Here is a 15991-nt window from a genome sequence, read left to right on the forward strand (position 1 = left end):
TAGGAATGATGGGTTGGTCCACCATTCACCAGAAAAATACAGTGAATAATTAATTTGCGTGCACTTCGTAGACTGGCCTAAGCGGCTGTTTGGGAGGAAACGCGGACTGAATATGTAGCGGTCGCTGCAACGACTTGTTGCAAGACACGCTGGTATAGTGCCAGAGGTGGTCAATAACGAAGTACTTCTACTTTTTGAAGTACTTGAAGTAGATTTTGCCTACTCACACTACTTTTTAAGTAGTTATGATTTTGGACTACTTCTACTTCTACTTGACAGTTTTCAGTTTTCTAGGCAAAAATAAGCGTAGAATACCTACTTACTTACTTACTTGTGATCCACCACTCCTACTTCTACTTGAGTAGAAATTCCGGCGTTACTTCTACTTCTACTTGAGTAGCGACGGTGACTACTTTGACCACCTCTGTATAGTGCTTGATTGGAGTCGACGCTACAGCTACAGTTCCTTGCAATCCTAATCACACACGCAGATCTAAGGAGCTTTCACAGAACAGCCAAATAGTAGTAACTAGTGGTCAGAAACTTGTAGATTTACCAGGATCAAATCATACTGCAATATATTAAGGAATACAGAAATAACAAAGTTAGATGTATCTAATTGTCTGTATACGACTTTGTGACTTAAGCGCGAGCACGCCCGCTACGGCGCTACACTGGTGATCTCTGATCTCTCAAAGCACGTGCTTCGCAGACTACTATATCGATATTAGATTAAGGTCGTGGGAAATGAGGTTAGTTGCAGGGATGCGTGGGAAGATTACTGGCACCCTGCTGGGACAGATCTTACAGAATATGTGCAGAATTGCATGCAGGCAGACGCATATATATACTTCTACTCATAGAATTTGTACGGTACGCTAAGATTTATCGTAATTCGCGCTTTTCCAGTCGGCCTACGGTAAGAATTATCCCACAGTAATTTCGTATCTTGGCAGTACCGTGCAAGCAATACATATTTAGGTTGACTTGGTAGTGAGCAAAGAGTATGAGTAGTGAGCACTAAGCAATGAGCACGTTGGCCCCGATGCAGTAGTAGGGCGGCATAAAATTCCGAACGGATATAGAGGCTACATTCTCAGTGCCTTCAAAGCCTAATGCTTTTTATAGCGTAGGGATGTATCTTGGCTAAATATGATGATATCTATCTGCAGTGGCACTATAGTAGGGTTACCATATTTTCGTGAAGCAAATTCCGGACACTCTTCGGTGCCCACTAGCTGATTTAAAAATGAGGTGACACACTGTCTGTCAATATGACGTCACACTAGCAAAACATTACCCAACGACTGTATACAGAAGTGGTAATGGTACGCGAAGGTCTTCCAGGTGGTACGCGAGTAGATTATGTTTTTTTTTTCGACCGAAGGAAGTTATTAGTTCAGGTGGGGTTGATTTTGAGTTTTTGAAGCCGCCGTCATCGTGGTAAGGTCGTCGTCGTTGGTAGGGGCTATCCCACCAGTGACGGCCTACGGGGAGGAGATCTAGTCGTAAAGCATTGGGGTTCTTACCTAACCAAATTCCGTCTTAATATATTTGACCACAATAATTTCAAATGGATCCACTACATAAATCATGTACTGCGCCCTAAAATGCACCTCAACACGGTGGAAACATTTTGACCGCGTTCGGCGCGCTTATCTTATGTCGGTAGTACGCGAGCACTGCATAAAACCGCGAAATGGTACTTGGGTGAAAAAAGATTGGGAACCACGAAGCACGAACCACTGGTGTACAAGAATGGAGTGGAACATATAGGTCATGAATTGGGCCATCTGTAATGTGGGTTCTGGTGATTGCTACTTGCTATAAGGTCTGCAATAGATTTCTCCACGGTCCGGATGAAATCGTCTGGCGGGCCGTCTCTTGCCTGTCGGGATTATGTTTGACAGCCCTGCTATACTGTTAGGTCGGTGCGGCTATCTGGTTATGTGTTTTAATCAGGTCCGAAACAACATTTTTTCTCCCCCTTCCGCCGAAAAAACACTGATCTTGAGCCCACCATATGGTAGTCGATGTAACTTCTTGGGCGCTTACAATATGCATTTGGCTGTTGAATTTTTTGAATGGCTTCTGTCAATATGATTGATTCTTCCATATATTAGGCTACTATAAAATTCACCAGCAGGTAGCACATCCGATGATTTCCAACTTTTTATTGTCGCGACCTCATTTCCAACTTCAAAATGTTCGGTGGCCCAGCTCCAAACAGGATAAGGTGATTACTATAAAAAATCAGCTTGCCCACACTTATGGCATAGGAAGCTGATTATACGTCCAACATCATAGCGATCCATAGATAAAGGAAAACGACCTCAAGATTCGGAACCACTGTCTGTGACAGAAGCAACCAATCGGCCTTAACCAACTCTAATAATATACCGTTAGCTTGTAATTGCGATTACAATCAGACTTATTTCAGTATATGATGGTTATTTATATTTATTTTCATTGCTAATTTGGCGAGGGTAGTACCTGGTGCCCATACTAATATCAATATACGTTGCATTACCTCGCGCGATGCGCGAAGAAAGAATCTTGAATAGCATAAATCTGCTTAAAATAATATTGTTTGTTTATTTACGAAAAAAATTCAAGCCTACTTCAAGCCTTCAAAATTCCGGACATTTAGGCATATTTTAGAAATTCCTCCCGGACGCAGATTTTTCAGTGAAATTCCGGACATGTCCGGGAAATTCCGGACGTATGGCAACCCTACACTATAGTGGCACCGATGCTGCTATAAATTTCTTAGTTTTGCAACGTGACATCCTTCGTTTTCACTGCTGTGTCGCAATAATGGGTAGGCTATTACTCGAGGCATCAGCACATTGTTTGAAAATCTCAATTTCGTACCGTACCACCGTACTATTTGGCAAAACAATATCGCATCGTACTCTTTGCCCAAATCCACTTGTACTGTGTCAAATATCGCCCCGCGTCGTGCAAATTTCAGATTTATGCGTAGTGTTTACTTCTAACTGCAAGCCTGGATAAATGATCACCGTGTTTGTTTTGCAATAATTTGATACGCCTCTTTGGTGATTGATCAATGATCATTGATCAACTTCGCATGTAGCATTGGCGCAAAACAAATAAAAAGTCAACTGCGTAGACATTATGACAACGAGTCGGCTTCTATACACAGCGGCCAACCGGTAATATTTTGGAATAACATATAGCCTAGTGCAGACGAACGGAAAATATATAATGGATAACAGTATCAATTGCACTACACCGAATGAGAATAAATTTGAATTGAAAAGGAAAATCGGAATATGGAGTTGTATAGGCCTTCTTGCGGGAACAATGGTCGGTTCAGGCATTTTCGTTTCTCCTGCTGGTGTTATGCAGAGCGTGGATGGGAACGTCGGGTTAACGTTGTGTCTTTGGACAGCGTGTGGATTTCTTTCGCTGTTAGCGGCCCTTTGTTACGCTGAACTGGGTGCAAAGATTTCAGAATCTGGGGCGGATTTTGCTTATCATCGCATAGCGTACGGAAAACCGGTAGGCTTTCTGTATGCGTGGACGTCAATCCTTGTTGTACGGTCAACTGGGAATGCCGCAACTGCATACACGTTTGGTCTTTACCTGACTGGACCTTTTTATCAAGGCGATTGTGCCCCACCTGCTGTCGTAGTCAAGCTATCTGCCGCTATTCTGCTACTAGTAATCACAATCCTCAATTCTTATAGCGTGAAGGCATCAGCTCAGTTTCAGAATGTCTTCACTGTAGCAAAATTCATAGCCATGGCCATCATCATATTGGGAGGATTTATATCGCTAGGGAAGGGTAACCCCGTAGGACAGTCGAATTTCAGTGACGCATTCGACTCAGATAATATCTACGGAATCACATTTGCTCAAATCAGTTTGGGATTCTATCAAGGATTATTCTCGTATGATGGATGGAATAATCTCAATTACGTAGCCGAAGAAGTGAAGGAAAGTCATCGAAATATCCCGCGTGGCATAATCATTGCAGTGCCCCTTGTAACGGGCTTTTACATCATGGTGAACGTTGCATATTTAGCAGGTAACGTGAAAAATAATTAAGTCTATATATCCTATATTCTCGAAAGCGCAATTTATTGGTTTGCTAGTGACGCAATCGTTCTGTTTCAATGTGATTTTTACATGCAGACCCTTCGTATTCAGTGCTTACTCCAACTGAAATCATGAACTCTCAAGCCGTAGCAATATCGTTTGCTGATAGAGTTCTGGGTAGATTTGCATGGATCATACCTCTCTGCGTATGTCTCTCAACTTCCGGCTCGCTCAACGGATCTTATCTAAGTGGAGGTCGAATGCCTTTCGTGGCGGCACGTGCCGGGCAGTGGCCATCCGTGAGTACAACCAAATGATACGTGGCTTACAATTTTCAAACATTCACTATACAGAATGATTATGAATATAGGGGCGGAAGTACTCAGGGGCGCAAAAGAAGAGTGTTTTAGTAGTATATTCATATATGGTTCTTGTGCGCATACATAGAAATTTGTAGTTCTATATCAGTGGCTCTCAACCAGTGGGTCCTCGGAATCCTACTTTTCCATAAATAAACATGAGTTCTCATTGCAAATATGCTTATGACAAACATGATCAAAACTCCAGATTTTTCGTCGCTCTTTGCACGTAATATATCGGCGATAAGCATTTGACAAATACGGTGGTCATAATATTTCGTGTAAAATGTCGCATTGCGTATCAACTATCATGCATGTACTTTACATCGCACAGTCGTCCTTAATTAACACAGTTCCACGGGAAAGTGACCCTAAACCGCTTTTGAGATTGAGAGCTATTTCTACAGTAGACTCAATTTGAAACACTCTGGCCGAAATGACAAACTAAATATCCATTGTATCTACCGGTTGCAAAATTAAATTGTTAGTATATTTCTTCATAATGATTCAGCTTAGTGTTGTGACTCACAATCTCACATATGGGTTGCCTTGTAGGGTTGGATTATCCGAATAACGGTTAACCGATTAACCGCATGTTTTTTTTAATATCTGATATCCGGATACAATACGCCTTACGCTTTTTAGTGTGAGAGAGAGAGAGAGAGTCTTTATTTTCATCCGACCAAGATACATAACAAACGGCAGTGATGGTGGTACAGAAAATATGCATGCACATTGCACAGTATTCGGTATTAGATAAGAATGATCGATAAGACTGTGAAGGTCATCTAGTCTGATCACACCAGCATCAAACAGGCACACTTGACTCTGAACAGAGTAAGCTTCACTTATTATCAGTGTTGCGCGCGGCCAGTTAGCCAGCAGCGTGTGCTTTTGCGAGATAGGCTACGTCTGTGCACAATTTAACACGACGCGATCTCCCGCGAGCTCGGCCATCGTCGCTTGAAGTATCGCATCTGCAATAGGCCCTGTGCACTGCACGCTATACCATCGCCGGCCTGCGCAATCGCATGTGCATTGGCTTGGCGCTCACGATATTTTGGCTGGCCTATACACAATCGAATCTGCAATAGGCCTGGTACGAAAGATATCATCGATTGCCTAACCTAACCATCGCATCTCGGGTCTTGCAATCTAGCATGCGTTGGCTTCTATCTCTCGACGGCTTGGAGACGATATACCGTTAAGTGTATTCTGATTAGCGATTGTGAGAGTGATAACGCGAAACTGAATGACAGCGAATGTTCACAAACCTGCGTAATTGATTTCCGCTGATACTTAATTGAAAAAAGTCGAAACCCTCTCATTTTATTTCAAACACCCTCCCCTTTTTTTAGTGGCTACGCGCCTGATCACGTGAATTTGTCACGGGGAATTAGAGCGAGATAGCATGTCGGCATCAATTCCAGTATCAGCTACTCGTCCTTCCAGTAGTCCAAACCTAAACAGAAAAATGGTCAAAAAGGAATGTAGAGTCTTTGAAGCTTCCGGTAAGCGACCTGTCAACCTTTAGACTCCCTACGAAGCGCATGCTTACTATTCAGGTCATCGCACGGATCCGTTCCGACGTGGTTATAGGGTAGAGTGGGGTAAAACGCCTAGGCGATGTAAGACGCGCACCATCAATATCACAGAACAAAGCGAGCATTGAATGCGTCACAGTATCGCAAATATCGCCCAATGGTCAGACGTGACTGTCACTTTGATTTCCACACCAGGCTGAAGATTTGTAATGTTTTAAGAGATTTTATGACTTTTACACATATTCATACTAAAAGATAGCCTTTTTCAATCAAGTGAAATGTCATATTTAACGGATGCTACAGAAACTTTTCCGGTTCTATTTATGCTTTCACTACGCGTAGTTGGATTTAAGCCACAGTCCGAAGGTGAATTTAAAGAATAACCACCTGGTAACTGATCCACAAACAATGGCGACCTTGAGGCTAAAATGCCTAGGGGAGACCGGGGACAATTGTAACACTTTTCGTATTTTCCAACATTACGTGTTCTTCTGGTGGAAATTTCACTTCCAAAGTTTTATATAAAGAAGCCAACAACTCGATAGTTGATATGAAAACTAAATTGGAACTCAATCAACAATCAATCATGGAAATTTTAGGTCGCAAAAATCGCTGCTCAAATGTTACAATCGCCCCGTACCCAGGGGCAATTGTACCACCCTTGCGGGGCAATTGTAACAGTGTTATTTATAACTAAACACAAACTGAATGAACAACGAAAACGGAAGCACAAATTGTAATATTGCATGAAACTAAAGGAAGAGACGTTTGAACGCTTCCAGGCTACGCCCCATCGCATTCATGGCATCTGAATGCAATATCATATATTGTAGCTGCACATAATACACCTACAAACTATATCCAAGCGATCGTGACTCACAAATGTATTACGCTTATTCCTGACGCGTTACCGTTCGAATATTAACATTCTGATACATTCGTACCGCTCTGACTTGCACGCTCAAAAGGTGCCAGTCAGAGAGCATGTTCATATTATTGTTGTTGTGATTACAGATTGAGTGTAACTGTATTTGTCTGGCGTTCTCAGTATCGAAATGAGAGTTACGTAGTTAGTTAACTACTCAGTAGGAAACGAGTTCCTACATTGGTGACCCCGAACTACCTGGAAGACTCCAGAAGACCGCAAGTATTGTGCACAGCCAGGATTATACGGACGCTTTCCAACATGGATACCGCCGCTATGCAAGGATTGACCGACGCACTGAAGAAACTCGTCATCCCTTCGTCAGCTAATGCGGTAAGCGTTAAACTTCCGTCACTCTGGACTGACAACCCTACTTTGTGGTTCGCTAGAGCTGAAGCTCAGTTCGAGGCTGCAGGCATCACTCGCGATGATACGAAATTTAACCATGTGGTTTCGGTGTTGGATAACGCCACTGCTAGCGAAATTTCCTCTCTGCTTACTGAACCGCCAGCAACAGAAAAGTACCCTGCTATCAAAAGCGCGCTAATCAAAGTATATGGCAAGCCACAAGAAGTTAAGGACTCTGAACTTCTTAACATAGCCGGCTTAGGAGACAGAAAGCCGTCTGGTTTGTTGAGATACATGCGTGCGCTAGGTGGCAGTCAAGAGACATTACTGCGAGCGTTCTGGTTGGCCCAGCTACCTGCTACAGTGCGAACAGCGCTGGCCACATCCGCAGAAACAGATGTTGAAAAACTGGCCGAAGTTGCGGATAGAGTGTTTTTCGCAACTCAGACAGTCAACGTGAGCGCCCTACGCCACGACGCGCAGGATATCGCCCCACAGGCAGAAGTAGACAGCGCAACCGGAGTTTTCATTTGTCACTACCACAAAACTTTCGGTATGAAGGCTACGAACTGCAAACAAGGGTGCACATTTGCCCAGTTGGTGTCTAAGCAGAAAAGTGAATCTTCGGCACCGCACACGGTGCGCTACGCCCGTCGCAGAAAGACCCGACAGGGAAACGACGACGCCGATCGCGGTTAAAGGCTGACGCGGTTGGTGGAATTCGTAGCTGCCTCTTGATCATCAACGATGCCAAATCCGGCCGCGGGTTCCTGGTAGACACAGGAGCCCAGGTTAGCATCCTTCCCGCTCTACGCTCTGATCGCCTCTCTCGCAATACCGGCCCCCTTCTGGTAGCAGCAAATGGCTCAGAGATCAAGACTTATGGATACAGAACGGAAATACTGCACATCGGTACCAAAACGTACGAGTGCCGGTTTGTCCTCGCGGACGTTTCTCGTCCCATTCTCGGAGCAGATTTCCTTTTGCGGCATAGCCTCCTAGTTGACATAGGTGGGCGACGGCTCCTTGAAGCTTCTACATGCCGTACAGCTGTCGTAGGCCACCTGTCATGGTCTCGTCACATGCAACTCCATGTAGTCGAAAAGCATCCACATACGGTATACTCGAAGCTTCTCGATGAATTCAGCGAGATTACCAAACCGTCTTTTGAACTACAACAGCCGAAACACGGTGTGGAACACCACATCGTAACGACCGGCCAACCCGTCTTTTCGCGCCCACGCAGATTGCGCCCTGACCGTCTCAAAGCCGCGAAAGATGAGTTCGACAACATGGAAAGACTGGGGATTATACGCAGGTCCAGCAGCCAGTGGGCGTCTCCTCTGCATGTAGTTCCAAAAGCCAATGGCGAAAGCCGCCCCTGCGGCGATTATAGGCGCTTGAACGATGCCACGACACCGGATCGTTACCCGGTCCCTAACATTCAAGATTTCTCACACAACTTGGATGGAAAATCGGTGTTTTCAAAAGTCGACCTTGTGAAGGGATATTTTCAAATCCCCGTCAGGCCACAGGACGTGGCGAAGACTGCAATCACCACGCCTTTTGGACTCTTTGAATTTCTACGAATACCGTTCGGTTTGAAAAACGCGGCACAAACATTCCAACGCTTGATGGATTCTGTCTGTCAAGGGCTTCAAAACGTGTTTGTTTATCTTGACGACGTCTTAATTGCGAGCCAAGACCAAGAACAGCACTTAGCAGACTTACGGACATTATTCTCCCGTTTTCGTGAACACGGGCTTGTGATAAACCCCACCAAATGTCAATTTGGCCGGTCCACGCTCGATTTCCTCGGCCATCGAGTTTCAGCCAGCGGCATCAAGCCTCTTCCTGAGAAGGTGGAGGTAATCCGCAATTTTCCTGCGCCTCGGACGGTCAAGCAACTTATGGAATTCAATGGAATGGTGAACTTTTACCACAGATTTCTACCGAGTGTTGCGGAAATTATGCAGCCTCTATACAGAGCAACCGCAGGTCGTAAATCCAAGACTCAAACTGTCCAGTGGTCAACAGACATGACCACGGCTTTCAACGCTACTAAGGCTGCTTTAGCCAAGGCCACGCTCTTGGTGCATCCGAAAACAGACGCGCCAACCGCCTTAACAGTAGACGCGTCGGATGTGGCTGTTGGAGGCGTCCTCCAACAGAAGTTGGGGAGTGTTTGGAAGCCGTTAGCCTTCTTCAGCCGTCAACTGAATAATGCTGAAAGAAAGTACAGTGCTTTTGATAGGGAACTGCTGGCGATTCATCTGAGCATCAGAAAATTCCGCTACTTTCTGGAAGGACGTGACTTCACCGTCTACACCGACCATAAACCGTTGACTTTTGCTATGGCAAAGAAATCTGTACCGTGGTCGGCCAGGCAATCCAGACAATTGGCCGCAATCAGTGAGTACACGACTGATATACGGCACGTTTCTGGGAAAAGCAACTCGGTAGCGGACACACTGTCGCGTGCCACCGTCAACGCTATCGACGACGGCCTTGATTTCCAAGCGATGGCACGAGAACAAACGGACCTTGATCTACGCGATACCAGCCTTGAGTTACAGAGGATTCCATACGACGGTGGGCGGTCCACCTTGCTTTGTGACGTCAGCACTGGGACACCGAGACCGGTGGTTCCACCATCGTGGCGACGACGGGTTTTCGACGCTGTACACACCTTGTCCCATCCGGGCATTAGGACCACCAAGAATTTGGTAAGCGCCAAGTATGTGTGGAAGGGTCTTGCAAAAGACGTGAACCAGTGGAGCAGGTCTTGCATCGCCTGCCAACAGTCGAAGGTCACCCAACACACGAAAACTGCTCTTGAAACGTTTCGTGTTCCGGAAAGGCGTTTCAGTCATCTGAACATTGACCTCGTAGGCCCCTTGCCTCACTCGCGGGGATACACGTATCTCCTTACAATTGTCGATAGGTTCACCAGGTGGCCCGAAGCCATACCGATTTCCGACATTTCCGCCGCCGGATGTGCCCGCGCACTGCTGTATAATTGGGTGGCGAGATTTGGCGTTCCGGCAGATATGTCATCTGACCGAGGGCCTCAGTTCACTTCCAGACTATGGGACGCAGTTTGTGAACTTCTTGGCACCAAACTTCACAGGACCACTTCGTACCATCCCCAAGCCAACGGACTGGTGGAACGCTTCCACCGTTCTATGAAGGCTGCCTTGCGTGCTCGATGCACGCATCCAGGTTGGGTAGACGAGCTACCATGGGTTTTACTTGGACTTCGAACCACGCCAAAAGCGGACCTAGGGTCGACTTCGGCGGAGCTTGTGTACGGTGAGACAATAGCAGTGCCAGCAGATTTCATGGCCACGCCTGAGACCGTTACAAACTACAATCCACTGCTTAACCGCCTCCGAGAAACTGCCGGAAGTTTGCGCCCAACCCCTACCTCGTCTCATGGAAACACATCAGCTCATGTGACTTCGGACTTATCAAACAGTAAATTCGTTTTCGTGCGAAGAGGCGCACATGGGCACCCGCTGACAAGACCGTATGACGGACCATACGAGGTAATCTCCCCAGGAGAGAAGGTCTTCAGACTGAGGATTGGCTTGCGCGAAGAACTTGTTTCGGCGGACAGACTCAAGCCAGCCTACATTGACAAAGAGCATCCATTCGTGGCGGCGCAACCACCTACAAGAGGTAGACCACCCTTGCGTGATCGTTCGATACCATCTCCAGATCATGAGCAACGATCACCCGAAAGCTCCCAACGTGAACAGGATGACACGACGTATACGCGCAACAAGCAGATGAAGACTCGCTTCGGAAGAATGATTAACGTGCCCCCTCGATTCCGAGCATGAAAAGGCTAGTCACGATCTGGTGGAGGGTGGTGTAGCTGCACATAATACACCTACAAACTATATCCAAGCGATCGTGACTCACAAATGTATTACGCTTATTCCTGACGCGTTACCGTTCGAATATTAACATTCTGATACATTCGTACCGCTCTGACTTGCACGCTCAAAAGGTGCCAGTCAGAGAGCATGTTCATATTATTGTTGTTGTGATTACAGATTGAGTGTAACTGTATTTGTCTGGCGTTCTCAGTATCGAAATGAGAGTTACGTAGTTAGTTAACTACTCAGTAGGAAACGAGTTCCTACAATATCACCCTTCGTGTCTTGTTCAAGCTTAAAGTGTACAAGAGACACATTCATTCCATCATCTCCCTACACATATTCGGCCTCTTCTACTAAGGTTCTTTCGTTCAGCGGGCATGATGGGTTGGTCATTCGGTCACCTGCGAAGGTGCGAAACCGACCTGGCTAACATATCTTGGTTGAATGGGCCGATGATAGTAAAGTAAAACGAGGACGCAACATTGTGTGGCGTCAAAGCTATAATGACATATATCTGTGCTGTAGAAAATTAACATAAATTGTTCACATCAAATATCAAAATGTAAGTGGGCCATGATCAAAGTCAGAGGACGAGAATTAAGACATGACTATTGAAGTTCGACACACCAAAAGTCGATCAACATGAGAATGGGTGGTTGAATCACGAAAATAACCGAACCGTCAGATTCACATCACCACTATTGTATGGCCGTTTCGACAGATGATCATGTTAGAATTGGTATCGCAAGGCAGTATCTGTTCTGGTGAACTTCTGGCTGTTGCAAGATTATTCTGCAGTAGATGAATGGTAATACCAACATATGAACAAAGACATTCAGAATTGATAACATATTGTAACGGGGCAAAAGTAACAGAGTGTTACGATTGCCCCTGACACGCTTGACCATGATTAGTGTCTCAGTATGGTACCTTCCCGGCGATGCAAGTCCTATTCTTTCCATCACCACGGTAGACTATAGTAACATTGTTCCAGCTACACATATTACGTTGTAACTACTTGAGGTACTATTCGTCCAGACAAATTATTCCAGACCAGAAAAACTTTACTCAAGGGTCAAAAATTTCGTTTTTTGCAAATTATTCCGGGGTTTCGCATCGTAGCTCAACGTAACTCCAGGTATAATAGGAGAGATAACTACTGCATGCGCACTTAAAATATCAAGCTGATTTCTCCATCCTACTAGCGGTGAGGTCGATTGTTACATTTGCCCCTAGTTACATTTGTCCCCGGTCTCCCCTACCCCAACCGTGGGGTAAAACGCCCCACCCCTTTAGTCCAGTAAATGTGGACTGAGTAGTCGTTTATGGGTTCATCAAGGATGCTTTCTCGGAGTACACCATTCCTATCGAAATTGCTATTCAGCTGTGGAATATAGACTATCCCTCCGACGAAATAAGATATATCTCAAGAACTTCCAACTTGTTTTTTGATTTTCGTAATCAGTTGGCATTTCTGGATGAAATTTGTTTTCAAAAGATCCGGCATGCCATGATGAGGCGCAGAAGCATATATATGGATTATATATTTATCGGTTACTGAATGGCATGCTATATTTAGTAGGGTATAACGGGGAAAAGCCTGTGGAGGCGTTTTGCCCCACCCATTTAACCAAACGTCAAATTGGTGGACATAGATGAATGATAATTTTACATATGATAATTGATACTTGGACTTTTCATACGATCGTGGCAGAGTGGGGACGATATCTCGCGCGCAAATTCCGAAATTCAACCCATTTCGACCAGTTTGGTGGATATTATGACGTTTCCCGCTTAGGGTAGGCGCGCTGCCCCACTCTACCCTAAGTGTTATAACCCAGTGGAAAATTTATGGTGCTATAATATTGCGCTTTCGCCTCTTTCTGATACGATGGTAATCAAGGATATCTTGATGACAGTAACCTATAGTATGATCCTGCATACGTGACGAATGAATTATATGGACGAATCGACGGTATTTTTCTAGTTGCGTTGCGCGATCGCCATTTGTGGATTCTAGGCGGTATCAGACGATAAAATCTCCTTATTTTTCAGATATTTGAAATGGTACATGTACATTTGTACACCCCAATACCGTCACTTATACTCAACACGACCGTTAGTTTGCTGTTCCTGATTCCTGGAGATTTTGATACTTTGCTAGCGGCTTTCAGTTTCACGGCTTGGACATTCTATGGAATGAGCGCTGTTGCAGTGATTGTACTACGCTACAGACGAAAAGATTTGGAATCGCCCTATAAGGTATAAATTTTCTTACAAGATTATTAGGAACAATCCAACCCACTCGACAGCACTACTCATTTCTACCTTTCCGTATCAATGATGTGTCAAGTTCGTAGTACAAACGTGAAGGAGTAATATCGTCTTCCATATGTTGTGCCACATGTATGTCCCTCACGAATCACGAATACTTTTGGATTATAACGGCTGATCATATTTTCAGGTTCCCATCATCATTCCGATAATCGTGACAATGATGTCGATATTTCTAGTTGTCGGTCCGATCGTGGAATCACCAAGCGTAATATATCTTTACGCTTTGATATTTATCATGAGCGGCTTATTAGTTTATTATCCTCTCGTTCACAAGCAGTGTTCTATTCCTGGGTCTGCTTCAATCACAATGTTCACTCAGCTTATTTCTAATTCAGCGCCGACCGATTGGGAAAGTAAGTTCGACTGAGTTCGGCTTTTACTTGAACCTCGAAATATATGTATTTCGGTGTACTCAAACTGATGTAGTTTACTTCCCCATCAAGCGAATTATTTTCCTAAGTAGTAGGGATATATAGCCCACCTGGGAGATAGACTTGCATATAGATTTGTATCATTTTTACGAGTGTTATCGCAGGAACGTCTGGGCGATATTGCTCCTGTATCGCGACAACCCGATAAAATTGCTGTTATTCGTGCTGGCAGCATTAGTCATTATGCGATAGCTGGAGGGATACATTTTTTTTTTCAATTAAAAAAAAAACATTGCAAGGCACATTTTAGTTAGATTCTTATATCAAGAAGCGCATGATGAAAAATTGTGATTAGTGGCGCTTATGACCGATTAGGGTGTTTTGCACCACGTACGAGATGATTAGGGTAAAATGAAAATTGTGATGCAAATACCATTGTCAGAATGAAGCAACACGGTGAGTGACCAGCAGTGAACGCACAACTTCAGTGCTGTCAGTCAATAACTGCTGCTGTTGAACGTTCTTTCTCCATTCTTGGCAAGCTAATTAGTAAAGACGTACAGATACTTTCTACCCGAGAATGTAGGAAGGTATCTTTCGTACTACAACAAATTTTAATTATTTCCACCATAATGCGTGATATATAACTACTGGAATTCTTCAAAGGGCCAGATTTCATTAAAATATCAGATTTTTCATGTGAAAATTTGTCGGTTTTTGGTCAAAGAAGTTTTTTCAGGTCAAACTACTTCGTAAGGACAGACAGTTCCAACCAGAAATGAAGATAACTAGTACAATTTTATGTGAGAAAACACCTAATTTGCATACGTTAGGTCAAAATTAAGTTTCATAAGGTCAAAAAATGTCAAAATTTTGATATTTTACGTCAAAATCTTTCGTTTTTTAAGCCAAAAAATCGCCCTAATAATTTTCCAAGACATCTCACTCTGCTCTACCGGTAAATCTGATTACGTGAGCAGAGAGAGGATAACAAATTGATAGCAATATATATGGAATTCCCGACTATATTGATGGTTCAATTATGAATTATATATTTTTATAACCCTATGGGGCCCCCAAGATTAGCGTTTTGGGGGCTGACGAAGTTCTGTTTCGGTCCCGGTCACCAGTCAAGTCAAGTTGAATATTCGAACTTCGAAGTAAATTGCATGATTCAACGCCATATGATTTTGCTAGTTGTTTCAAATACAAATTTGAGTCCCCATTTAGTCTGAATCGAGGTACGAATATCATAGAGTTGCAGATAGCGATGAAAGCCTACGCGAAAACGGGTTTCATCGCTAACGCACAGGCCTGCGTATAACTGCTCATCTATACGCAGGTAAAGGTATAGCGGCAGTCTATAATTATTAGGGCTCTTCAAAAATGATTTTTTTTTCTCAAATCGTACTAGCTACTTGATAAAATTGTTAGGTTACCTAATTTAAGCCTACACACAAAATTTGGTTCAATTCCAGCCAGTAACCGCTTTGCTAAAGGAGAAGAAAGTTTATATTTATTATATAAAAATATATATTAAAACATTTGAAATTTTTCTGTTCACCCCATGTTAGGCTGTCTATAGAAATGATCCTCACTAAATTTGGTTCAATTCCAACCACTGGAAGCGGAGTTATTGCCGTCGAAAAATTTTGATTTGAATAAAATAGTATTTACGGTGAGCACAACTATAATAAATAAATAAATAAACAAAGAATCGGTCACCGTAAATACTATTTTATTCAAATCCAAACGCTCTCTGCGTGTCTTGTGCCACTGTCGGCGCAGCCTTGTGATGTTTTGATATGATGACATCGCATTGTGTCTTATCGCGTTGTACATTGTGTGTGACTTGTTCAGATAAAAATATAACTCAACCATGTTATGTTATGATGAAAATATTAATGAAAACTTATTAATTGCGCACAGAAAATATAAGTTGCGCACAAAAATCCTCTTTTTAGTCGTTTTTACGCACTGTTATCCTCGTCCAAGGGACAGCGCAGTGAGATAGTGAGTGCACGCAGAGGCAGACTCGTCAAAAATTAGAGGGAACATTACCCATCGCCTATGTTAGCGGAGAAGGTAAAGTTTGGTTGCTCAATTGCATGGCCTCGATATTGCATTCTTGTGGCCTCTACGAAATTTTGAAAGT

General features: G+C 43.8%; 1 protein-coding gene across 1 annotated transcript; it reads left to right on the plus strand.

Moving 5' to 3' along the window:
- On the plus strand, positions 1-14137 carry LOC145446370 (b(0,+)-type amino acid transporter 1-like). The gene is made up of 5 exons (XM_080324643.1): positions 1-1319; positions 1360-4054; positions 4177-4364; positions 13184-13390; positions 13593-14137. The coding sequence occupies exons 2-5, from the start codon at positions 3229-3231 to the stop codon at positions 13830-13832; spliced, it is 1461 nt and encodes a 486-aa protein (XP_080180769.1). The 5' UTR covers positions 1-1319; positions 1360-3228; the 3' UTR covers positions 13833-14137.
- The last annotated feature ends 1854 nt before the right edge of the window (positions 14138-15991 follow it).

Source organism: Botryllus schlosseri, chromosome 9, assembly GCF_051294905.1.
Source record: "Botryllus schlosseri isolate E-star chromosome 9, Bs_hap1, whole genome shotgun sequence".
Lineage (NCBI taxonomy): Eukaryota > Metazoa > Chordata > Ascidiacea > Stolidobranchia > Styelidae > Botryllus > Botryllus schlosseri.